The sequence below is a fragment of the Ochotona curzoniae genome, unplaced genomic scaffold, assembly GCF_017591425.1.
Source record: "Ochotona curzoniae isolate NIBS_2020 unplaced genomic scaffold, NIBS_Ocur_1.0 scaffold_4812, whole genome shotgun sequence".
Lineage (NCBI taxonomy): Eukaryota > Metazoa > Chordata > Mammalia > Lagomorpha > Ochotonidae > Ochotona > Ochotona curzoniae.
Genome location: NW_024467124.1, coordinates 200,307 through 226,240, shown reverse-complemented (window position 1 = coordinate 226,240; position 25,934 = coordinate 200,307). Strand labels below are relative to the sequence as shown.

At 38.7% G+C, this 25,934-nt stretch overlaps 1 protein-coding gene across 6 annotated transcripts in view; it reads left to right on the top strand.

Moving 5' to 3' along the window:
• Positions 1 to 25,934, top strand: part of ANKRD12 (ankyrin repeat domain 12) — a 109,637-nt gene that overhangs the window by 55,801 nt on the left and 27,902 nt on the right. For all 6 annotated transcript variants that reach the window (XM_040970543.1, XM_040970544.1, XM_040970545.1 and 3 more), the window contains one exon: positions 3,140 to 3,287. In XM_040970543.1, the coding sequence (XP_040826477.1) occupies positions 3,140 to 3,287 (148 nt within the window). The remainder of the gene's footprint in view (positions 1 to 3,139; positions 3,288 to 25,934) is intronic.

Below are 25,934 nucleotides of genomic sequence, written 5' to 3'. Positions count from 1 at the left end.
GTACTATCCTTATTCTCTTCCTACACAATATAATTTTTAATCCCACTTTTACCAACTACTAATTTATTGCATGTTTATGCAGCCTTATGTTGCCTGAAGTCCTTTTTTTGAATAAATAATTCTGCACAATAATTATTTACTTGTGTTAGAGTTTTTCAAGGATGTTTGAATTAACCAGCTATACTTAACTTATCACAGGCAGGAAATATTTGTTGATTAATTCCTGAAGAGAACAGAAATCTTTGAGGAACATCAACATGCTTTATTTTATTTTCTCATTCTGGGGCCTAAAAATGGAAAAGTTGGAGCTCATAAAAATTTTACTGCATTTATACACTAACTTTTACAATGACTAAATATTTTTTACTTCAGTGAATCTCTTAGACCCATAAAATAATAGCAAGAGGAGATAAGAAACATACTCACAAGAATAAGGAATAGAAGAAAAAAATTAGCCTTTTGGATTTAAAGCACTGACCAGCCCCTGACCAAGAATGGGGCAAGGCAGATATTTCTGCAAAGGGTTCACCAGGGAAGAGTGGCTTTATAGGCCTCTCTCTCTCACTGTTGCCTCTCCCTTCTTTTCCTGCCCCTTTAAAACTTTGTATACAGACTGTTCTTGGTTAACTGACTAGATTTGATTTGTGAGTCATAATTTACTCACATTTTATTTAGAAGAGACAAATTATAAACCACAAGTTAGTGCAGCACTGACTCTCGGGATGTGACGTGTTCCCAGTTACCTCTGGAAGTTCTGTTGAGATGCAAAGACTAGCCTCTCCTCAACCCTCTGCAGCACCTTGGTGGCTGACGTACCGCATGATGACAAGTGTCGGGGACAGTTCTTCAGCTCAGCCTTGGAGAACTAGCTCATCTAGTTGGAATCATGAGTAAATGTTTCATCTTTGTGTGTTGTTATAGCTCAGATTTTCCACAATAATCAACATTTTTGCTGTATTTAGTTCATTTTAAATTCATGAATTGTATCTCATTTAAAATTGCTACCTTGATGATAAATTAAATAAATATCTGTTTTAGGACATTTGTGCAAACTTTCTTTTGAAAGACATGTTTTATTTCTCCTTTAAAAGAAGTTACTTGATAGGCAGAGAGAGGGGCAGAAAGAGCTCTTATCTTCTGATTCACTCTCAGATATCCACAGTGACCAGATCTAGGTCAGACTTTGGTCAGGGTGAAAGCTGGGAACACAGTCCAGGTTTCTCAAATGGGTGGCAGGGACTTAGCAAATAGAGCCGTCACTTGTTTCTGCCAAGGCCTGCATTAGCATCAAGCTGGAATCAGAAGTAGAGCTGAGACCCAAATTGCTGCACTGTTAATGTGTGCATTGCTGATGCTAGCAGTTACCCTAGGAGAGCAAAGGGCCAATGAAGAAAAAGCCCAGGCTGCTGAGAATGAACTTCCTAACAGAAACTTGATTGTGAAGAAAAGAAACATCAGTGAGACAAGGAGGAAGCAGCTTTGAACAAAATTTCTTATTCTGTTTTATTTCTTTTCCATTCGTTTTATTTTGTTTTAGGGACAAAGAGACATGAGCTGTAAAAATTTGGGTTTTCTTAAGAATCCAACTGTGGCCTGCCTTGTGGTGTAGCAGGTAAAGCTGCTGCTTACAGTGGTGATATCCCAAATGGGCACTGGTTCAAGACTTCCAGTCCAGCGCCTTCATAATGATCTGGGGAAAGTAGCAGAAGATATAGTCCAAGTGATTAGTTCCCTTGGCCTGGCCCAGTCCTAGTCTTGTGGCTGTCTGGGGAGGGAAGCAAAGGAGAGACTATCTCTGTCTTGCTCTATACTCTGTAACCCTTCCAAGTGGATTTTTTGCTTCTTTTTAAAAAAAATACCTAAGCAAGAATGGGTGAAAAATACAGAAATGAAGAACATTAAGAGGGGGAACAAATGAAAAAGAAGTAAGAGCTAACTTCATAAAGACCCTGGTTTTGTGAACCCTGAAGTTTGGTGTGGAAAGCTCCTGTGAGAAAAATTTCACAGTAATAAATACAAAATTAGAAATAGGGAGTAAGCACTTAGCATGGGAGTTAAAATGCCTCCATTGCATATTGGACTATGTGGGTTCAACTGCAACTCTTGACTCATTCTCTCTCTCTCTCTCTCTCTCTCTCTCTCTCGCTGCCTCTTTGCCCCATCCTCTGTCTCTCTCTTTATTTATTTATTTATTTGTTTATTTTTAAAGGCAGAATTGGAGAAAGGGAGATCGTCTGTCTACTGGTTGACTCTCCAAATGGCTGCAACTGCTAGGACTAGAGTAACCCAAGAACTTGGTCTTCATGTCCCAAGTACTGCCATCCTGTAGCTGCTTTTCCAGACACAAAGGAAAGATAAAGAGGGGCTGGCTGGTGTTGTGCCATAGCAAGTAAAGCCATTGCTCAACACAGCTTGGAGTCCTGGCTAATCCACTTCCCACCCTTGCTAATAATACTTCTGAGAAAGCAGAAGATGATCCAAGTACTTGAGCCGTTACATATGAGGAGAGCCAGATGAAGCTCCTGGCTTCCACTTAGCCCTGTAGTCGTCGCCATTTGGAGAGTAAACCAGTGCTTAGAAGATTTCCAGTCTCTCTTCTCTATGTGTAACTCTGCCTTTCAAACAAGTAAATGGTTCTTTGAAAAACAAGGAAATAGAAAGGCTACCTTGAGGGTTTTAGTGTTTATACTTGTTGAAATACTGATTTGTGCTCTGTAAAAATATGCAAATATTACATGTTAAAAAATCTTTTTAAAGATTCCCTAATGCTTGGTGGAGATAAATAACATTAACACTTTTCAAGTTCTCTTTAGAGTACACATTTGAAAAGTCCGGGGAGCTTACTGATTTATCAGCACCACTTGGAACAGCAGTTATTAATAGGCACAACATATTTTTGTTGATATAAATAAAACAAAATGATGAGATTAAATTCTGAGGAGCCCTGTTTACAAATTTTGGAACAATAAGGTCATCAGTTGGAAGAGAAATTTCAGTTAAAATGTAATTGAGAGAATAATTGTTAGACACTGAGGAATGGTTGGTAATGTAGATTGAGAACACAAGGGTGTTGTGTACCAAGAGGATGGTTGAAATGATATATGTGGGAGGAAATAACTTCTGTGGTTCAATGTTACAGATAGTGAAACTATTACTTCGTCATGGTGGAAACCCATTTCAAGCTAATAAACATGGGGAGCGCCCTGTGGATGTAGCAGACACAGAAGAATTGGAATTACTGCTGAAAAGAGAGGTGCCTTTGTCAGATGATGATGAAAGTTACACAGGTTCGTTTGAAATAATTTGTGTTGAACTGCTTGATAAGACATTTAATAGAACAATCTGGGCTGGTTTGTAGTACGTTAAATGTTTGAGTACCTTAGTACTAACTGTCATTAGGATAATGTTTAGTTAAAATGATTACAGTCTTGGTGTTTGCTGCATGTAGCTTGTTTAATGAAACTGTAGTACTATTGACAGATTTCTGTGATTTTTACCATGAATTGCTGGAGTTTTCCTTCATTATCTTCAAGCGTGCTGTTACTGTGACTTCTTTTCAGTATTCTGTTGTGAATTACAGAGCTGCTAGCCTTCATGTCTCTCTCTTGCATTAATAAATTATGATTACAGTTTAGCTATGATTTTGGTGATTGAACATTGGTTGGGAGCACTGTCTTTTAAAAATATATTTTTAAAAAGATTTCAAAGAATATTGTGCAAAACTGAGCATTTGTGGAATTTTAGAAACATTAATAACATAACAGATAAAAGATCTTCCTATATTGATGGAAATCTTTATACAGATTGGAAGCATTTACTATATTTTCAGAAATCAAAGAAAAATCAGGTTTTAGTCATGCAAACAACCATGTCTTAAAAAATTTTTCATTAAGTGATTAAATTTTAATTTTATGTTATATTTGAGGGAATCAAGCCATATTCCTTTAATTGCAGCCATTTCCAGAATGTAAGGGGCTAATGTCTGTAGTTTTGAGACACAGGGTTCCAACACTTATTTTCACATAATACAGTTAAATTATCTTTCCAAAGGAAAAGCAATTGAAAGAATACAATTTTTTAAGAAAAAAAATATTTTTTTATTGGAAAAGCAGATTTATAGGAAGGAGAAACCAAGAGAATATCTTCCATGTGCCAGTTCACTACCCAGCTTTCTGCAACAGCCAGAGCTGAGCTGATCTGAGGCCAGGAGCTTCCTCTCGGTCACCCACATGGGAGCAGGGGATCAAGGATTTGAGCCATTCTCTGCTGCTTTCCCAGGCTGTTAGCCAGGAGCTAGATGAAGGTGTAGCTGTTGGAACACATGCAGTGCACATATGGGTTTCTGGGTGCAGGTGCAGGATTAGTCTGATACACCGCTGCACTTGCCCTATGACTGTAAATGTTTTATATATAACAGTACTTACAGGAGTAGGACAAATTTATGCTCTGTTCAGCAAAAGTTCATAACATAATCATTAAGCTTAGAATGAGAATAAGCTTTAATAAGGAAATCAAAGGAAAGACAAAAATGGATCTAAAGAGAAAAGCAAGGAATGAATAAAAAGCAAAACATAATGATTAGGAAACATTTTTTAAATGTATAAGAAAACAAAACTGAATAAAACTACAAGTTGCTTGTCTGGGCAGCTCTACCAAATTCCCAACAAATCTAATCAAAAGAAAAGTGAACATTTGTAAGCCTTTATAGGAGCATAAGATGAATAGAGGGTGAGTATTTGGTATGGCGACTGGAATGCTCATTTCCCATCTGAAAGTGCCTGAATTTGAGTCCTGCTTCTCCTCCCAGTTCCAGTTTCTAATGCACACTCCGAGATAGTTCAGGTGGTAGGGTCCCTGGCACCTATGTGGATAAGACAGATTAAAAGAACAAATAAAAGAACTATAGCTGAAGAACCCTGTACCTGTCTAGATATTCACCTTTTGAAGTAAAGCAAAGGTAATTACAGGCATTGAATGATTTAAAAGCATATCAGTAGGTATCTTTTCCATAAAAAAGAAACAATGGATGATAATCCAACAGCCTATGTAAGTGGTTGCCTAATGGGGGAGTATAAAAATTAATAACATCCTTTAAAAAAAATCTGACAATAGCCACAAAGCATATGCGCTCTTATCATTTTAGAGGTATATATTGAAATATGAGGCTATTGGATCTTATATAACAAAATGTACAGTAATTAAAATATGCATTTTATGTATTCTAATAAATTCCATCATCATTTCAGAGAAAAAGAAAAAATATTTAAAAATTTGTGTGGAACCACCTAGAACCCCAAATTTATTTACTCATCCCTTCTGTCCCTAATTCCTGGAAAGGTTAGCATTTTTTTTCTGAATTTAATTAAGTATATTTTAACTCCATTTCTTTTTTTTTTTTAAACTTAACAGTTTATAGTATTCAAGCAAGGTTTTACAGAACTTCGTAGATTCTCCCATACAGTTTATGTTAGCAGGAGGTTGGGTTCAGAGTAGAGCCAGGACTTGAATCGCGGCACTCTGATACAGGATGCTGGTACCCAGGCTGGAGCTCAATTTTCTAGAGATTGATGGTCATTGGCACTGAGATAGAATACAAATGTGACATCCTCTCTACTTCTGGTTCGGAATTTACCATCATACAAATCATACTTTAAAATACCTAGAGTTCTTCATCTAAAAATCACATTTCTAAGAGTACCTCATCTTTATTACAGTACTCTCTTCAGTGACGGAGAAGGTGCATAATCATCACCAGGCCACTTGTTGAAGAAATTAAGATATAGCTATTCACAGATTTTTATAGAACCAGAAAACAGTAGATCAGGGCCATCCTTTGAGTTTCAGTTACTTGGAAAGATTTTCATAAGATGCTGTTCCTTTTTTTTTTTAAGCAGACTTATTGACATATTGTCTTCCGTCCTCTGGGTCACTCCCCAAGTGACTGCAACAGCAGGTGCTGGTCTAGGTCGAAGCCAGCAGCCCAGAGCTCTACTCAGATCTCTTGCAGGGACCTACACAGTTAGACTGTCTTCCATTACTTTCTCCGACATATCAGCAGGATGCTGGACCGGAAGCAGAGCACCCAGAACTCTAACTGGTACCCACAGAGGGTGCTGGCTTCTCAGAAAACAGCTTAGCACACTGTAACACAACACCAGTAACCAGATATTCTTTTTTTTTTTTTTTCCAAAAGACACATACACAGACTTGTTTGTGTAAAATCATGTAAACACTGCTCACATGAGCTTGTTGCAAATGTCTGGGAGGATGCAGACCAGGCTGGTGAGGCATGTATTTTAAGGGAAAATTGACAGAGAAGTGATGGGTGATTTGAATGGTAGAAGCAGAGACTCACACAATCCAGTGATATATTTTTTGCATGTAAATATATGAATACTCTTGACAAAATTTTCATCCCGTGTATTCCTGTTTATTGAATCCTGTGTGCCTTTCCACAGCTAACCTTGCTGAAGTAGACTGTAGACTGACTACTACATGGAGCCCATTTTTATTGTCAAACATGCTGCTAATACCTTTTGTTTCCTTTTTACCTCTTTTCTTTCTTTTGCAACCCTGTGTTGGTTTTCCCAAAGATTTTACTTTCTAAACCCTCTTCATATTCTCCCAGATACATTTCAACTGTGTTTCAAATTTTGACTTCTGCTTATATGATAAGAACATTCAGATATATATCCGCTTTAGAACTTTATCTTAGCTGTCAAACTGAGGTATTCAACCGCCCTGGATATTACATCTGGTTTCCACACAAAAATCAGTACACCAAAATGAAACGTACTTCTCCATTGACATTCCTTTTCTTTCTCTTCTGTTTTAACTAATGCATAACACCTTTTCACACACAATAAAAGTCTTATTGGGAGCTGTTCCACTCTCCTGTTTATTTTCTCTGTCAGTTATCCAGTAACTGTTCTTAAGCACCCATTGTGTATTTGGCATTAAGCATAGAATGTGTGATCAATCACAAAAACAGAAATACTAAGAACATCTAGTTTACTCCTGCTTTCAAATACTTGTAAATAAATCTGGCAGTTACACACTAAAAGCCAGTGTGGAGTCACGATAATAATAACTTAAGTTCCACTGGTATCTGTAAAGAAAATACAGAGAGTAGACAGTTTTTGTATGGTGTGTTGATTCTACCTGTTCTGGCTACAAACTTAAGTTTCATCTCAGAAAATGGGCAGTGTAAAGCAGCTTTTGTTATAAAGTGTGTGTTAGAAAGAAGTACAACAGATTTTTCCCATAGGAGAAATGTATTTTATATCAACTTAACACATTTAATTATGGCAGAACACATCAAACCTTTTTGATCTTTATCGAAATTGATTGCTTCATGTGTTCATCAGCTATGTGTTGATTTTTCAGAATATTTATTTTCCACATGGTGAATGTACCTGAGTTATTGTTGATCAGTCTCCCTCAAGAAATGATGCAAAAATCATCAGTAAGTATCATACAAAGATTTTGGAGTTGCTGAAAAAGACTGATGAAAAAACCCAACATTTATTGCTTTATTTACATGAGGTCCTTCTAGACTTTACTGAACTTTATTCAATTTAAATTCAGAACATTAATAATATTTACTCAAGAACTAATTTAACTGCCCATCGCTGTTTGTGTGAAGGCTGGTAGCATTGTTATCCATCCGATACATCATGTCATCCATGTGACAGATGCACTTTAAGTGTAACAAAGTTAGAAAATAGACAAGACTGAATTTTAGAACTTAAAAAATGTGGAGTAGATAAAAGGACATCCTCCATGTAAAATCTGAACTATGGTTTATTTCACTGGGCATTCTGCTTCACGCCAGTGAAACAACCACATATATTCCAGTGCTCAGGATAAGTGGCTTGTGCTGGAGTGTAAATCACTGTCTTGCTTACCTCATCCAAAAGGCCGAAATGTCAGCTGAAGTAGGAGTGTGCTTAGTGATGCAGTGGTTTCCTTTTGTGGCAAAGTTATTTCAAATCAGATCAGTGATAAACAATTCACAGTCTCACTTCATGGACCATCATTTGAGTAGCAGTTTTATATCATACATATCGGAGGCTTAGGATATTGTTAGAGGTTACATGTCCTAGTTAATACGGCTTAGTTGTATCTGAATAGGTGGCACAGTTTGCATAATTCTTAAGTCATTTTCCCCCAACTTCTGCCCTTTTCTAATGATCTTCTTCCATTATCTTTTTATACAGAAATTCTAATAATATTGTTTGCTACAAATAATTACTTCTTGCTATGCTGAAACCTTAATCATATTCAGAGAGTCAGATCATGCTTATAAACCATAATTGTAGTAGTAGAGAAATGGGTAACTATATTACATAGTTCACCCTCTCATACATCTTAACACTCAACTAATTACCAAAGTAGAGGTTTGTTTACAGCTTTGTTAGATATTAATTTCATTATGTAAAGAGAGTACCTATGGACAAAACTTAAAATATCACGCATTGTTATAGGAGCTATTCACTTTGTTCTTATGTTACTTTGTCTATAGTCTGGTTTTGTGTCTTAGTCAGCTGGTAAGGTTTTCTCACAGGAAATTATCCATCATAATAAGTGTAGAAGCTAGTTTTTAGACCAACCATAAGACAAATACTCTGTAAAGCAGTAAATATTGTTACCCACTGGTATTTATTGAGTGCATTTCTGCAATAAAAATACACAAAATGACCAGTGTTTGAAACTTCATCTTCTCAGTGTTGAAATAGTAAATTTTACTCTTATAAATCTATTGTCATAATTTATAAAACTTACTTCCTCAGCTTTATATTTCAGGAACTGTGAAATTTGATTATTGGCAAATTATTGTGGAATTAATAAGTTGACAAATTAAGAGATCCAAAATAGTCCAGAATTTTTTTAGTGAAATAGATTACAATTTAGTGATGTTTACAGTTCACCAATAACTAGAATGAAACATCACCTCAGGACATTCTAAGTCAGACCTTTTAACCTTAGAACTATAGAGAATGTCAAGAAGAGATTGTATAGAATATTTTAAATATCCTAATATATCAACATATTTGATCATTAGGGATTTTGATTTGTTAAATCATTTCCTGGAGTAAAAGAGTCTGCATGTTAGTATAGTTAGAATTAAAGAATTCTCCCTTTTAACATAAAATGTAAATGGCATTTTCTTCCGTTTAACAGCTTCCAGTGTATTTGTTAGGTGGTAGGAGTTAGACTTCATATGAGAAAATCACAGCCTGTTTATAACGCAAGAATCTTACTTCATTTAACTAAGACTGACCACCTTCTTTAGTAATCCTCTTCCTGAAACTGTCGAGTAGCTCACTTGTCACATAACCCTGTGATGTGAGTGCTTCAAGCAAATTAAATCAGTGCTTAGACGTGTGTGAGCGAAAGCTGGAGCTTACAGCGTGACAGGCAGTGAGGTGTGCTTTTGTTCCATGACCACTTACCTGTTAAAAGAAGTTCTGTTTTTATGTTCTGCATGCTCTACATTCTTTTCTCTGCTTTGCAACACACAACTGGTGTGCTTGATACGCTGGCCTCCAAATTGAGTTTTTTAAACTTTTAAATACAAGTATCAACAATGTCTTGCATCTTAAGAAAACCAAACCAATACGGTTGTGTTTTGTGATAATCATTAATAGTTTTCATTGTGTGTTTTATTGAGTTAACTATGTCTTGCTAATGCCAAAATCTAAGCATTTTTAATGCCAGGTTTAGTGCTTTAAGGGAACTATATTGGTGCTCCTAGCAATATCTATAAAAATTACATCTACTCTTCAGGTTTGACCTTATCCTATTTCTTTTCCTGCCTCCTTCCCTCCTTCCTTCCCTTTTGCACAGACACACGAAACACACAAACACACAAACACACACACACACACCCAAAATAAATGGGGAATTATGGTTTCAGCTGTGGTGTTTTCTGGCTGGCTGCAGATTAATGTAAGTCACTTTTGTGTTACCTAAAATAGTAGTCTGCTTAAATACCTGTCTTTAAAGTTTTTAAAAATGTCATAAAAAAATTTCAAGTGTTTTTGTCCAAAGCGTGTAAAATTACGTCTAAGAAATACTGAAGCGAATGGGCTTTTCTGTTGTTTAAAATGTGAATTTGGTGACTTTGATTAGAAACTGAATTTCAGACAATGCCTAACAGCTTAAAGTGAGTCTGTCACATAATTTTACTGGTGAGATCTTGCTGAATGTGAATGACTAAAACACCATAAAAGGTACATTTGGGCAGAAAAATAAAAACAAGAAGCTTGACACTAAAATTATATATGCATTTAAATGAGTTCAGCTATAGCTATTTCATTATTGTCCATAGCTATTTATGTAGTCATGGTAAAGGACCTCCATGTAATAATATATGTTTATAATATAATAGCTGAGACTGGGTGATTTTGTCGGTTTCCTTTAGTGACATCAAAGTTTTTGTAGTGATACCAGTCTTGATTTCAGGAAAAAAAATTTTCGTTAACTAAATCAGTTTCTTTGTTACTGGCCATTTAATAGAAGAAAAACGTTTTGTAATGACTGACTGCTGGAATTAATAGTCCATCTTAACATGATTTTCTCATGTATATCTTGCTTTAGACCTGCTATTTTCGGCTACTATTTACATTCTCTTCCCTCCCCCCTCACCCCTAAATTCTTAACTGTGATTTCCTTACCATTATCTGTGTGAAAGTAAGTTCTCATCTGGCTTACTTACTTATTTTCAAATACATAGATGTATGACTTCTTTTCCCTTATAAGGTAGAATTAAAACATCTGAACTTTATTTCAGGAAATTGAGGTTTAGGTTTCTTTCTTTTCTTCTTCTTCTCCGCCCCCTCCCCCTTATTTATTTGCAAAGCCGAGTGATAGGGAGAGACAGAGAAAAAGAGGCAGGGAGAGAGCTTTCATCGACTGGTTCACTCCCCAAATGGCCGCAAGGATCAAGTCTGAGGCAGGCACAAGCAAGGAGCCAGGGATTCCAGCTGGGTGTCCCATTTGGGTGGCAGGCCTCAAGAACTTCAGCCATTATCAGCTGAGGGAAACTAGATCTGAAGCAGGACAGCTGGACTCAAACCAGAGCTGCAGTATTGATGCTAGCATTTCAAGCTTTGGCTTAAACTATTGTACCATAATGTTGACCCCAATGTTTAGAAATTTGAGACTATGAAATTATCTAGTTTGTTGGGTTTTTTTTTTAATTTGTATGTCCTTACACTACATTCCTTAATTGATTTGGAAAGGTAAAACCTCTAAAATTTGTTTTTGAAAAATGCTGACATATTTTTCTGATGTTACTTCTTTCACTAGTCTATATAAGTAACAGTTCAATTTGTAGTCTTTTACTGATTTTCATTATTGAACTGTTGCATAATGAAAGAGCCACTCAAAATACATTTAGAGGAGACTTGATGGCATAAAGCCTTCCCCTTAAGGAGGCTCCCAAACGCAGAGGTGTCAGTTTGAAGGCGGAGGTTATTCAGATCACTACAAACAAGGAGACTCCACAAGCCTTCTGAAGAATAACAAACAAACAAAAAAATTCATAGATGTAAGGCAAATCAACTGAATGAGAGACAAGAATGGCCAAGATAAACAAACACAATGGTAGATTCTGGAAAATATAGTAGGAGACCCAAAAGATAAGTTCTCATTATGCTGGGGGATTCCAGAGGGCAGCCAAGCCAGCCCATGAAACTAACCCCCCCCAAAAAAAAAACCACGGTGGAAAGAGATTAGTGAAAGCCCATGTACACCTTTGGGATTCAAAATACACATGATTCCTAAAGTAAACTAAAGAATAGTTCAGGCATTGTTGTATTAGCTATTCACTTAGCTGTTGCTAAGTCAAGATTAAGAGAGGGCAGCAGAGAAATTATAGAAGGCAAATGCTGTTGGAAATATTAGGAAATAGTATGGAAAAATGTTCTTAGTTCTACTAAAGGAGCAAATATCAGGAATAAAGTACTTTTTCTTTGAAGAAAGCTTCCCTTAACTAAGCACAGAATTAGATTTTAGACCAAAGGGGATTTTTAATTAATTAATTTGTTATTTTTAAAAATTTCTTCATTTTTATTGGAAAGGCATATATACAGAGAGGAGGAAAGACAGAGAGAAAGGTCTTTGTCTGCTGGTTCTCTCTCCAAGTAGCTGCAATGGCTAGAGCTGAGCTAATTTGAAGCCAGGAGCCAGGAGCCTCTTTTGGGTCTCCCATGCGAGTACAGGGTCCCAAAGCTTTGGGCCATCCTCGACTGCTTTCCCAGGCCACAAGCAGGGAGCTGGATGGGAAGCAGGGCTGCTGGGATTAGAACCAGTGCCCATATGGGATTCCATCGTGTGCAAGATGAGGACTTTAGCCACCAGGTCCTTTTTATTTAATACAAAAGGCTGGCAGGGTAGGGCAGGAGGTACCAAAACCCCCACGGTTAAGTCCATCCCAACTCTAAGGAGTTATTTTGTTTTTAATCCTATAAACTGCAAGAAACAAGTACATTTTATCAGTAAAGGATAAGGACAAAGATTTGGTTTTCCCATTTCAAGGATGAGTTTTACCTGAAGTGTATTATTTTAAATCTGGAAATCAATCCTAACCATCACTTAAGTGTAACCACTAAAGAAACATGCTTGGGCATAACATTTTATTCCCTTTCTGAAAATATTTTTCAGATATATTACTTTCAGCAACTCAGAATACAAGACTGAAAGAAATAAAGAGAAAATCAGGACTCTAGTGTAAAATTGCAAAATTGTAGTAACGAACAGTCGGCATATTTCACAGTAAAATGTCAGAGAATGTCACAAGCATGATATCCCTGGGCAGCATTTTGGTGAAGCAAGTTAACCTGCCCTCTATAATGCTTGCATCCCGGAATAGTGCTGACTGGATTCCCGGCTACGTGCCTGGGATGGCAGCAGAAGGTGGTGTTTGTGGGCACCTGCCAAACAGCTGGTAGACCAGCTGCAATTCTAGGCTTCTGGCTTCAGCTTGACCCAGACCAGCTCTTGGGATTATTTGGGGAGGATGGGAGAGCTTTGTCTCTCTCTTTGTCTCTGCAACCGCCTTTCAGTTGCAACTGCCTTTCAGTTAGTTAAAGTTATTTTTTAAACGGAAGAGCTGTGAATTATACTTGTGGTCTAAGGTTTTACTGTCATCTGTTCATGTGAAAGGTTTTTTGTCTCTTCTTACAAACAAGGAAACAGAACAACTCAGGGGAAAATAAACTATGTTAAGTCTGAAGTGTGCTAAAATGCAGCAGGATTTGGGGCTGCTCTTGGAATATGAACATGCTTTATTTTATCTTTTTTATAAGGTTTATTTATTTGAAAGAGTTACAAAAGAGAGATCTCCCATCTGCCGGTTCAGTCCCCCATTTGGCCTCAGTGGCCAGAATTGTGCCAAGCCAAAGCCAGGAGGTTCTTCCAGGTTTCCCATTTGAGCATCGATTGTTGTTTCCCCAGGGCAGCAGTAGGGAACTACACCACAAGTGAAGCCGAGGGCCCTGCGGCATGGCCTAGCGGCTAAAGTCCTAGCTTTGAACGCCCTGGGATCCCATATGGGCGCCAGTTCTAATCCCAGCAGCTCCACTTCCCATCCAGCTCCCTGCTTGTGGCCTGGGAAAGCAGTTGAGGACATCCCAAAGCTTTGGGACCCTGCACCACATGGGAGACCTGGAAGAAGTTCCTGGATCCTGGCTTTGGACCGGCATAGCATCGGCCATTGCGCTCACTTAGGGAGTGAATCATCGGACAGAAGATCTTCCTCTCTGTCTCTCCTCCTCTCTGTATATCTGACTTTCAAATAAATAAATAAATCTTTAAAAAAAAAAAAAACAAGTGAAGCTGAGACTCACACTGGTGCCCATATGGGACAAGACATCCTGGATGTTGCCTAACTTGCTGTGACACACCCCTGAACTCAATCTTGCTTTCAGAAGTCAGGCTCCATTTAAAAGAACCCAGATAGAGACCTGAGGTTTAGGAGTTTTGTTTTTTGTTTATTTGCATGTTAAACTGTGTTTGTAGCAAGAATGATGTCCTGGGTTGTGGGCTTATTTTATTTCTACTTATGTATTTTTAAAGATGTATTTATTTGAAACGCAGACTCGAGAGAAAAGGGCAGATTTTCCATCTGCTGGTTCATTTCCCCAAGTGGTGGTGCTTAGGACTTTGTACTCTAACCCATATTGGAAAAATGTATAGATAATTATTTTCTTAGTTGTATTCCTTACATGAAAAATCAAGTTGGATATATTGTGTTCATGACCTTTAATGTTAAACCCATAAATAATTTTTCGACTTTGCTCTTTTAAATAACTGTGTTCAGTATAAGAGCTCAGATTTTATTGTTCCTAGACTATCTTGAGACAAATTTATAAGCCTGTGTGTGCTCAGTTCCATGTCTGTAAAATAGGGTTTATAGTATATAGATCATAGAGAGTGTATTAAAGATTAACTAATATATGAATACATATACAATCTTAACTGGCACATAATTAGTATTTGGAAAGTATTAGCTTTAAAACGAAGACATGAAATAGTTATACTGCATTTCACATTTAAGATAAACCTACGTTTTTGGCATTGCAGTCTTTATAAAATGTCATTTGTATTTACCATTATAGAGAAGATGTAATTTAAATTCACTAGTTTATATTCATTTGAAGTAGTAAAGAGCACTTTTTTTTTTAATAAACTGTATCAGCAGCCGTTACTGAAGTGCTTTATGTATTTTTTTGAAATATGTAAATGCATTGATACTGAAGTATACTTCAAAATCAAGTAAAGTTGGTACTACCCATCTACATATTGGAATGCCTGGTGAACCACAGCTCTGCTCCCAATTCCAGCTTCATGCTAATGCATACCTTGGAAAGCAGCAAGGGAAGGCTGAAATATTCAGGTCCCTACCATCTACTTTGGAGACTTGTGTTGAGTTGCTGTCTCCTAGTTTCAGCCTAGTTTGTTACAAGCTTGTAGAAAGAATGCCATCGCATATCACTGCCAGGCTGCCTTCAGCCTGGCTCAGCCCCAGCTCCAGCCCCAGCCCCAGCCCTAGCCCCAGCTCCAGCCCTAGCTCCAGCCCTAGCTCCAGCCCCAGCTACAGCCCTAGCTACAGCCCTAGCTACAGCTCCAGCCCTAGCCCCAGCTCCAGCCCCAGCTCCAGCCCCAGCTCCAGCCCTAGCCCCAGCTCCAGCCCTAGCCCCAGCCCTAGCTACAGCTCCAGCCCTAGCCCCAGCCCCAGCCCCAGCTCCAGCCCTAGCTCCAGCTCCAGCCCTAGCCCCAGCCCTAGCTACAGCTCCAGCCCTAGCTCCAGCTCCAGCCCTAGCCCCAGCCCCAGCCCTAGCTCCCAGCTCCAGCCCTAGCTCCAGCTCCAGCTCTAGCTCCAACTCCAGCCCTAGCTCCAGCCACATCCGGCAAGTGGATCAGCATATAAAGGTTCTCTCTGCATCTCTGCCTTTTAAAAAAAGAAAAACCAAAATGAAGTTTATATATCAATTCAACTTTGACCTCAGTGGGTATGTTTAACAGCAAACAAATAGGTTTCATATTTAAAATTTTTATTCTACTCAATCATGAAGTATAGAGGTATAAGATACCCATTTGAGTGCTCATGGAAAGATAAGAATGTGCCATGCTACTAGGAGTTTGTGCAGTTCACTCTGCCTATGTTTACATCCTTTTATATATACTGAAAAGCAGTGGATGACATGATTATGAATACCAACTTTGAAGTCACAGAAACTGGACCTGAAGACCCAGCTCTGTCCAGTTAATTCTACAGTCATGGCTACATGTATGATTAACATTATTGTATAGTATTCTGAACATGTAAGGTTGGCACAAATATAAATAAGTAGTTTACAGACTTATATGTTCATTTTACATTTTTTAAAAAGATTTCTTTTTATTGGAAAATGAGATATACAGAGAGGAAGAGAGATTAAAAGATATTCCATCCAACGATTCACTCCCCAAGTGGCCACAACAGCCAGAGCTGAGCCAGTCCGATGCCAGGATCCAAAAGCTTATTCCAGGTCTCCGACGTGGATGCAGGGTTCCAAGGCTTTGGGCTGTCCTCAACTGCTTTCCCAGGCCACAAGAGGGAGCTGGAAGGGAAGCGGAGCTGCTGGGATTAGAACCTGCACCCACATGGGATTCTGACTAATGCAAGGTGAGGACTTTAGCTGCTAGGCTACCGTGCCAGGCCCTCATTTTAAGGTTTTACCAAGGCTTATTTTCAATAAGAAGTTTTATTGCACTTAGTTGTACAAGGGTACTCAAAAAGTTCACAAACAATTATTTAAAACATAAGTTTATTTTGGAGCAAACAGTTTGAAATATACCTTTAATTTTCTCATTCTATGCATGTTTCTGAAGTCCCCTCATAGAAACTATTTTTAATTATTGTATACTATTATGTACTGAATTGAATGCGGCTGATTAATGCAAGTCTATGTTGTGTCCCCCTTCCTTGTACTGTCTCCTTTGGTCTCCCCTTTCCTTTAAGAAGTACCTAAAGATACATTACATGAGTGACTGTCAATTGAGACTAGTACTTTTTTTTTAATATTTATTTATTTACTTATTATTTATACTGGAAAGTCAGATCTACAGAGAGAAGGAAAGACAGAAAGAACTTCCATCTACTGATTCACTCACCAAGTGGCCGCAATGAACAGAGCTGAGCCAATCCAAAGCCAGGAGCCAAGAGCTTCTGCCAGGTCTCCCATGTGGGTGCAAGGTTCCAAGGCTTTGGGCTGTCCTCAACTGCTTTCCCAGGGTACAAGCAGGGAGCTGACTGGAAAGTGGAGCAGCCGGGACACCCATATGGAATTCTGGTAGATGCAAGGGGAGAACTTTAGCCCTTAGGTGATGGTGCCGGGCCCAGAACTAGTATTATTAATTATCAAAGCAAAAATTCTATCAGATATTAATCCATGGGATATTACATGGAAGAAAATAGCTTCTTGATTCACTCTTATTTTCTCTCCACTCACTGCCTGCATGAAAAGTCTGTATGGCTCTGTGTCTCCTGTCTACTCCAGTAGCCTCAGCATACTCCTTCTGAAGGAATACACACATCTGTTGTAGCTCTGTAAGAAGTTCAAAAGGGGCAGGAGTTAGCATGAAGCTTCTTTGTCTTCAAGCTGATAGTACAGAGTTAAACAAGCATAAAAGTATGTGATTGGATATTGATCTTTATATATTAATATGTGCTCTATTGAATTTGGCAGTATTTTATATAATACAAATTTAAATACTCTCAACATACATGATTCATTTTCCTTAGCAATGAGATATTTCTCCCATATATAATATGTGCCAGATACAGGCATTGTACATAAAACCATTCACTTAATCATCATAGCAGCCTTGTGAGTATTAATCATAATAGATTACTGATCTATTAAATGACACACCAAAATTTGAACCTATGAATAATGCTGGAAGATGAGACCTTTCCAGTACCCTAGGCTGGGCGTTACTGAGTACAGGAAGTTCAGTATGATGTCGCTGTCTGCCTGTGACTGAAATCCTAATCCAGTCTATGTTTATTTGATTTATTTATACCTTTCTTGAAGAATGTCACGATTAAACTCTTCTCTCCATTATATGTAAATACAACACTTTCTGTTCAATAAAAATGTACTGAAAATAAAATAAACTGATAGTTGTCAGTTTGGATTTTGCCAGAGAGCCTACAATTCACTGATTTAAATTCTTAAAGAGTACATTTGGATATGTAAAATATTCCTGAAAATATGCTCACATATTATTCCCTGATTTTGTAATCAAAATTATAAAAATTTCCTAAATATGTGTGTTCAGGATTTTTACTTGTTATATTCTATAAGTTGCATAATATATTCATTATTTAAAACTTTTTAAAAACAAATTATTTAATTATAAGCAAATCAGTGTTTTGTGAAAAATTCTGAATGTTTGCAAAAGTAGAGTATTATGTAACCATATGTACCTATTATCTAGTTTTAATATTTAACATTTTAATATATTAGAACTAAGCTTGTTTTGATCATTGTTTTGACATCATTGAAAAATATTTCACTTGCTATCTCTTCCAAAGATAGTGCTGTTTTTTTTTCACTTAAGTGTAAATATAATACCGTTGTCATAACTATGATGATTAATTCTTACCACCATTAGATACCCAGTCATTTTCTAGTTTCTAATTGCCTCACGAAATTTTAACTTGGGTTTCTTATTGTTTTTAATGAATTATTAGAGAGCTCCATCTGCTTTTTTCTTTTTAAAGATTTATTTTATTTTATTTTTATCACAAAGTCAGATATACAGAAGAGGAGGAGAGACAGAGAGGAAGATTTTCCATCTGATGATTCACTCCCCAAGTGACTACAACGGCTGGTGCTGCACCAATCCAAAGTCAGGATCCAGGAACTTCTTCCAGGTCTCTCACATGGGTGCAGGGTGCCAAGGCTTTGGGCCTTCCTCGACTGCTTTCCCAGACCACAAGCAGAGACCTGGATGGGAAGTGGGGCTGCTGGGATACGAACCAGTGACCATATGGGATCCTGGAGTGTTCAAGGCTAGGATTTTAGCTGCTAGGCCACCACACCACCCCCCACCCCACTTTTTTAACTTTTCAGACATGGAAACCATACCCAACTGACATATGTGCCAGTGGGTACTGCCGTCCAGCTGATATAGCTGCTCCCTGCCTTGGTTCTCAGTTCTTACACTCGCCACCAGGAGCTGTACCTATCAGGGGAATTTCCCAAGATCCCACTTCTTCCCCCAGGCCTGCTCCCAGCAATGGATTGTGCGTGTGCCATTGGCTGCTGCACAGACTGACATGGCCAGTTCTCATTCCTGGCACTCACTGGTGGGCAGCACCAAAGCCTAGGCCAACCCAGCCACAGCCATTCAAGGTCTCACTGTTGGGTGTTACAGCTCAGCCCAGGCTTTCCCACTCCCAGACCTGGCTCTCGTGCAACTTGGTTGGTGCCACTATCGAGTACTTTCTTACCTGATTTTTATATTTTCTCCATGTACCCACAGTGATTTCAGTGTTAGAAAAAGAATCTTGTTTATGAGAAATAACAGGTAATGTTAACTTTCATAGTTCTGAACTTTCATGGTATTCTGTTTATTTTTATTAATATTAAAGAGAACAGTTTTCATGTAGTTGATAGATAAAATTCCAAGAAAAGAGCCAACTGTACCTCTCTCCCTGTGTTTCCCCACGTCTTCTGTATGTCATCACTAGGGTTTGGTGCAGCAATTAAGATGCTAGGAGGCAGCAAGTATTAGCTTAAGTGTTTGCGTTTCTTCACCCTCAGTTGAGTTCCAAGTCCCTTCAGGGACCCAGAACGAGATGTTGCAGGTATTTAGGAAATGAACCAACAGTTAGAGGGCGCCTGTCTTTCTGTCTCTATTAGCCTTTCCAAATAGATGAAGTTACTCACCTCTTGTCCCCCCAAACATATATATATAATTTCCTTTAGATTAATTTTCCCTTCCATTACTGTGGGCCAGCCTGTTCATCTCAGGAAGCTTTAGGAGAAAGCTAAGAAGTTGTCATTGTTATTGTCTGACAATAAGACCTTAGTTCTTAATTCTAAAATTGCATCTTAACCACCCTATAAAAAATGATTCAATCACAGAAGATACCCAACCATACCACTCTCCCTGTGTCTCCCCACGTCATCTATGTGCCATGACTGGGGTTTGGTACAGTGATTAAGATGCAAGCACGCTTACAGAAAGTTAGGTAGATCCTTGCACAGTGTGAGAAAGGGCAAGCTAAGGGTCACAGTGAAGTAAATCAGCAAGGTGATATTGGAAGTAAAGGCGGCTGAATAAAATGTTTACCACCTCTTCAAGCTATTCAGTTTAAAGCAGACATCAGCAATGAGTTAACCAGGTAATAGTTGCTACCTAGATGCTTTACAAAACTGCAGAGTAAGTAAAACTGTTTCTGATATCTTTATCTTTTCCTGCACTCTCTCACCAGAAAGTAATTTCTTGATGTCTTAATATGCTTCTGAAACTAGTTGTACATTTATTTAACACAAAACACTTAACTATATGCTGTGCACTTTAAAGATCCCTTAGATCATAGGCTAACATTTTAAAATATCTGTTGAATAGTGTGGAAAATCAAAGCAAAAAATTGCAGTTCATTCACCTTCCCCTCAAAAGATCCCATTTCCATAAGTGACCCTTTTTTCCTCAATGACTGTACTTAACAGTCCTCCTGTCATCTGTCCTACATAAACAGAATATAAAGTTTTCTTTTTCATTTTCTGGTTACTATAGATTTACACAGATGCTGTTAATAAAATAGTAGTTTTTAATCTATGTAAATTTACAGGAGGCTAAACGTATATATGTGCATATTGTCTGAATTTAAGAACATATTTCTACGGCCCTTGTTGTAAGGCAGTCTATGATACTGGCATCCAGCACCAGTTTCTATTCTGGCTGCTTCACTTTTGATCCATCTCCCTGCTGATGGCCCTGGGAAAGCAGCAAAAAATGGCCCCAAAGTGTTTGGACTCCTACCATGCACATGGAAGACTTGGATGCAGCTGTGGGCTCCTGGCTTTGACCTTGCCCAACCCTGCTGTTGTGGCTAGCTGAGACATGAGCTTACAGTAGGAGGTATCTCTGTGTCTCTGCTCTCTCGCATGTCCACACACACTGCCCTATCTCTGTAACTCTGACTTTCAAATAAATAGGTTGTTAAAATTAAAAAAAAAAATTCTATAGAATGCATTGGGAATGTGACAGCAGTTAGCCTTCTCTTTGACTCTTCTGGGCAACATTTAGCCTCACATTTCATGATCAGTGTAACAGTGCTTAAGATGCACAGCTTTTGGAGTAGTTCATGGGTGGTTTCCAAGGTATGACTGGAAGATTGAAGGTTAGCTTCCTTTGAAATCAACTGTATAGACTTAAAATATTTCCAAGCAAATATACTCTAAAGACAGATTCACTGCATATCATTCCCTTCACCAGATGACAACCCCGAAGCAATTCTTCTACATATAAATGACTGAGTATTCCTTTTCTGGAACACTAAAGTATCCCCCAGTTACACAAGATCAGCTGCTTAGAATCCACTTACTACTGATATGGGCAATGTATTTTGCAGGAAGTGAAAGAGAGTCTGTATAAAAGTAAGACAAAAACTCCTTGGACTAAATCCCTTAATAGGTGACCATTGACATGTTACCTAATGGCTCTGTTTACATGTATATCAGATCAGGATAATAATGTTGGAGGAGTCAAGTATTATTTACATAAAATTAGGGCTCAGTAATTGGTGGTGGCACTGGAGTTGTTGTCCAGACTTTGAAAGAGCTTTTACCATCTTTGGAGTTTTTGTTTTATCTTTAATTGGGAAACTCTTGAATGGAAACCCTCCAGTGATCTAAAATCTTGGCCATGTTGTGGTTTAGGGTGATTGCTGATCTGTATGTGAGCAAATGATGAGAACTTGAACTGAGGCAGTGGTAGTATAAACAGAAGATAAATCAAGAGGTAGTCAAAAGATTGAAACTATGAAGTAGTTTGGAAGAAATTGAAGGTTGGCAGTGGCTCTGAAACTGTTAATTTGCATAATTGGGTTGGTCAGTATATTGCAGAGGTAAGTACAGGCTTTAGGTTGCAAGAGAAAATACCTGTGGAAGGGAAAGTAGTGAGGGAAATGTTTTCTGTTTTGATTTTGAGGTGATTGAAAAGAGTCTAGGAAATGCCATGTTGAATTTCAGGGGGAAGGTGGGAGGTAAGGACTTAGAGTTGACCATGAATTCTTTAAGAATCATCATGTATTTAGTTTTGTATCAGTCATCACCCACTCCCAAAATACAATAATTTTTCCTAGAAATGCATATGCTAATGAAGGCCAGTTAGGGTCATAAAGTATAATATCTTGGGGCTGGCACTATGGCCATAAGTAGATTAAGCCTCCAGCTGTGGTTCTGGCATCCTTTTTGACTCCTGCTTGAGTCCCAACTGCCCCACTTTCTGTCCAACTCCCTGCTGATGTGCCTGGAGAAGCAGCCAAAAAATGGCCCAAGTCAGAAGAAGCTGCTGGCTCCTGGCTTCAGATCAGCCCAGCTATACCCATTACAGCCATTTGGGGATTGTACCAGTGGATGGAAGATATCTCTGTCCTTCCCTCTCTCTCTCTCTGTAAATCTGCCTTAAAAAAAGAAGTAATAGGGCCCGGCGCGGTGGCGCAAGTGGTTAAGGTCCTTGCCTTGTACGCCCGGGATCCCATGTGGGCGCCGGTTCTATCCCGGCAGCCCCACTTCCCATCCAGCTCCCTGCCTGTGGCCCGGGAAAGCAGTCAAGGACGGCCCAAAGCTTTGGGACCCTGCACCCTCGTGGGAGACCTGGAAGAGGCTCCTGGCTTCGGACCGGCATAGCATCGGCCGTTGTGCTCACTTGGGGAGTGAATCATCGGATGGAAGATCGTCCTCTCTGTCTCTCCTCTCTGTATATCCGCCTTTCCAGTAAAAATAATAATTTAAAAAAATTTAAAAGTAAAAGAAGTAATAGTAATGACGTAGCCTCTGCTTGCAATCTTCTGCACTCATGGTTTCCAACTTGGGCCCTACAAGAGGTTCCTGCAAGGAAGGGTAATGAGAAGAAGGGTCTTTCTGCCAGCATTCAAGTGCTAACCCAACAGTATTCACATACACATCCATGGAGTGGGCTTCAGGAAGCCAGCCTCTCTGGCACTCAGAGAGATCCAAAAGTTTGCCATGGGAGGGATGGGGTCTCCAGATGTGTGCATTGATACCAGCCTCAACAAAGCTATATTGGTCAAAGGAATAAAGAAGGTCCCATACTGCATCAACATGAAAGTTTTCAGAAAATGTAATGAGGCTGGAAAAATCACCCAAAAAACTCTATACTTTGTTTAGCTGTGTACCTGACATCTCTTTCAAAAATCAGGGAAGTCAGTGTGGATGCAAACTAACTCAAAGTTGTAAAATTGAAAACAAAATGCTTGTTTGGAGAGAATTAGAGGGAGTGATTTACTAGATTCATATATACAGTCACCCCCCTGCATTGATCACATCTGCTGACTAGATTGTTGCTCCCTTTAGTACAAGATGAAAATGCATAGTGGGTTTAATGGGAGGGATGGGGGCTATGAAACCATAAGATTAATGGGTTTGTCGATTAATTGATTGATTGATTTGAGACAGCTGTTTGCTCATTTCAACCATTCTGAAGACAAACATGAAATTGACTTTATATACATGAACGACTTTCACTTGTATTTAAATTAATTTGCTAAATTATAAAATGAAGTTCAATTTTTTTATTAAAGATGTTTAATATTTATTTGAAAGGCTTTAGTCAAACAGAGAGAGGGAGAAGATAGATCTTCTATCCGGTGGGTTACTCTCCAGAGGGCTGGCCCAGACCAAAGCCAGGAACCTCCATTCAGGTCCCCTGCATGGATACAAGGGCCCAAGGACTTGGGCCATATTCTACTGCCTTCCCAGGTACTTTAGCAGGGAGCTGGATTAGAAGCAGAGCAACCATGATTGAACCAGTACCCACATATGAGATGCCAACATTACTGATGGCAGTTTAACCTTGTTTTGTTTTTCAAACTATATTTTTTCCAAACTTGTATTTGAAAGGAAAAGTCATAGGAAGAGGTACACACACACACACACGACATTCCATCTGCTTGTTTACTCACCAAATGGCCAAAACACTCTGGGCTGAGCCAGGCTCAAGCCAAGAACCAACTGCTCCATCCTGATCTCCCAACATCGTTGATCATCTTCACTACTTCCCCAGGTGAATTAACAGGGTGCTGGATTGGAAGCAGAGCTGCCAGCACTCAAACCAGCTTAAACTGCTGTGCCACAGTACTAAAAACAAGAAAAATATTTTTATGAATTTTTAATATTTTGATGATTTCTTCATTATCTCTTTTCTATCTCTTTCCTGGTTTCCCAATTTATAATACGGTGAATAAATTGAGATAATAAGCATTGAAATGTTTAAAGGGCTGTTATCCAAACTAACTTTATACACTGACTACCTATGCCTAGTAATTAAACACTAGAGACTTAAAAAAAATTGAAACAAGGGCCCGACGCAATAGCAAAGATGCTTAAGTCCTCTTCTTGTATGCACCTGTATCCCATATGGGCACCAGTTCTAATCTCGGCAGCCCCACTTCCCATCCAGCTCCCCGCTTGTGGCCTGGGAAAACATTGGAGGACAGCCCAAAGCCTTGGGACCCTGCACCCACATGGGAGACCTGGCAGAAGCTCCGGGTTCCTGACTTTGGATTGGCACAGCTCCAGCTGTTGTGGCCACTTGGAGAGTGAACCAGCAGACGAAGAGCTTTCTCTCTGTCTTTCCTCCTCTCTGTATATCTGACTTTCCAATAAAAATAAATAAATTTTTTTTAAAAAAATGAAAATAGCATGATGATAATTTGGCGATTTTTAGGTTGGTTTTCTTTTTCCTACAGCAATCACCTGAAAAATGCTGAAGAAGCATTTTTTGAAAAAATGTTAAAACGCAGAATCGGTTTTGATCTGTATTTCTGGGTGATTAAAGTACATCAAGAAATTGTGGGCTGTTTAGGGAAGGAAATTTCAACCTAGTCTGCAAGGGAAATGGTGCCATGGAGATGGTGGTCTCTGTTGGGTCCACAGGCTTGTTAGCAATGAGTGGTCATCAGAGATGGTGCTTAGAGATGGTGGTGTCTGGTGGGTGTATAGTTTCATGCTGGGCCAGGTCACCTTTGTGGCACCTTGGAAAACTTCTAGACTCTCATTATGGGCTGTAATTAGTTTTAGGCTAACTTTACAATTTACATTCTTTGCTCTTAAAGCAGGAATCTTAAACAACAATTATCTGAATTGGAACATAAGCTTTGAGTAGATTAAGTAGGAACAAATGATAAATCATGCATATTCATGCACATACTAGGGTCCTTTATGTTTGGTAAAATTGAAGCAAAAATTTATTTTAGAGCTTAAAAATTCATGCAGAAGGCTAGCATTATGGTGCAGGTAGGGGTAAAGCTGCTGCCTACCAACATCCATGTGGGTACCAGTTCAAGTCCTCACTGCTCCACTTCTGATCCAGCTCCCTCCAAATGATCTAGGAAAGCAGCAAAAGATGCGTGGGTCTCTGTCACCCACATGTGAGATCCCGAGGAAGCTCCAGGCTCCTTTGGCCTATCTCTGCCCTCTGGGGATTGAACCAGCAGAAGAAAGATCTCTCTGTCTCTGGTCTGTATCTTTGCCTTTGAAATAATTTTTTTAAAGACTCGCTTATCTGAAAAGTAGAAGGAAAGAGAGAGAGGGAGACACAGATTTTCATCTGCTAATTCACCCCCAAAATGGCTGCAGTGTGTGGGTGTGGGCCTAGGTAAGATCAATGCCAGGAGCCCCTTCTGAGTCTCTGTTAACTCTAGGGTCTCAGGTACTTGGGCCATCTTCTGCTGCCTTACCAGGCTGCTTAATAAGAAGCTGGATGAGAAGTGGAACCCTTAGAGTCAACCTAGATTTTTCTCTTCAGTTATAGAATTTGTATACATAATATTTTAGCTAGAAAATATGTCAACCAAGGAAGAAAAATAAAAGTGAGGCCAATCAAATAGACTGTAGTAAGCACAAACAGCAGCTTAGATGCAGTTTATAAAACTGTGTTTTCATGTGCTTAAAAATACAAAGGAATTGAGCCCAATTCACTTCCTGTGATAGTACGACACGTGTCAGTATCAATCTGACGTAACTAAGAGACGTAACAGAGAAGCTTTTTTCAAATTAGGTATTTACCCATTTATATATAATCTTGATTATGTAATTAGGGGTTATGTTTTATAATTTCTTGGTTTTGAAGTCATGTTTCTCATACAATTAAAGCCATCTACCTTTATGAAAATATTTCCCTGT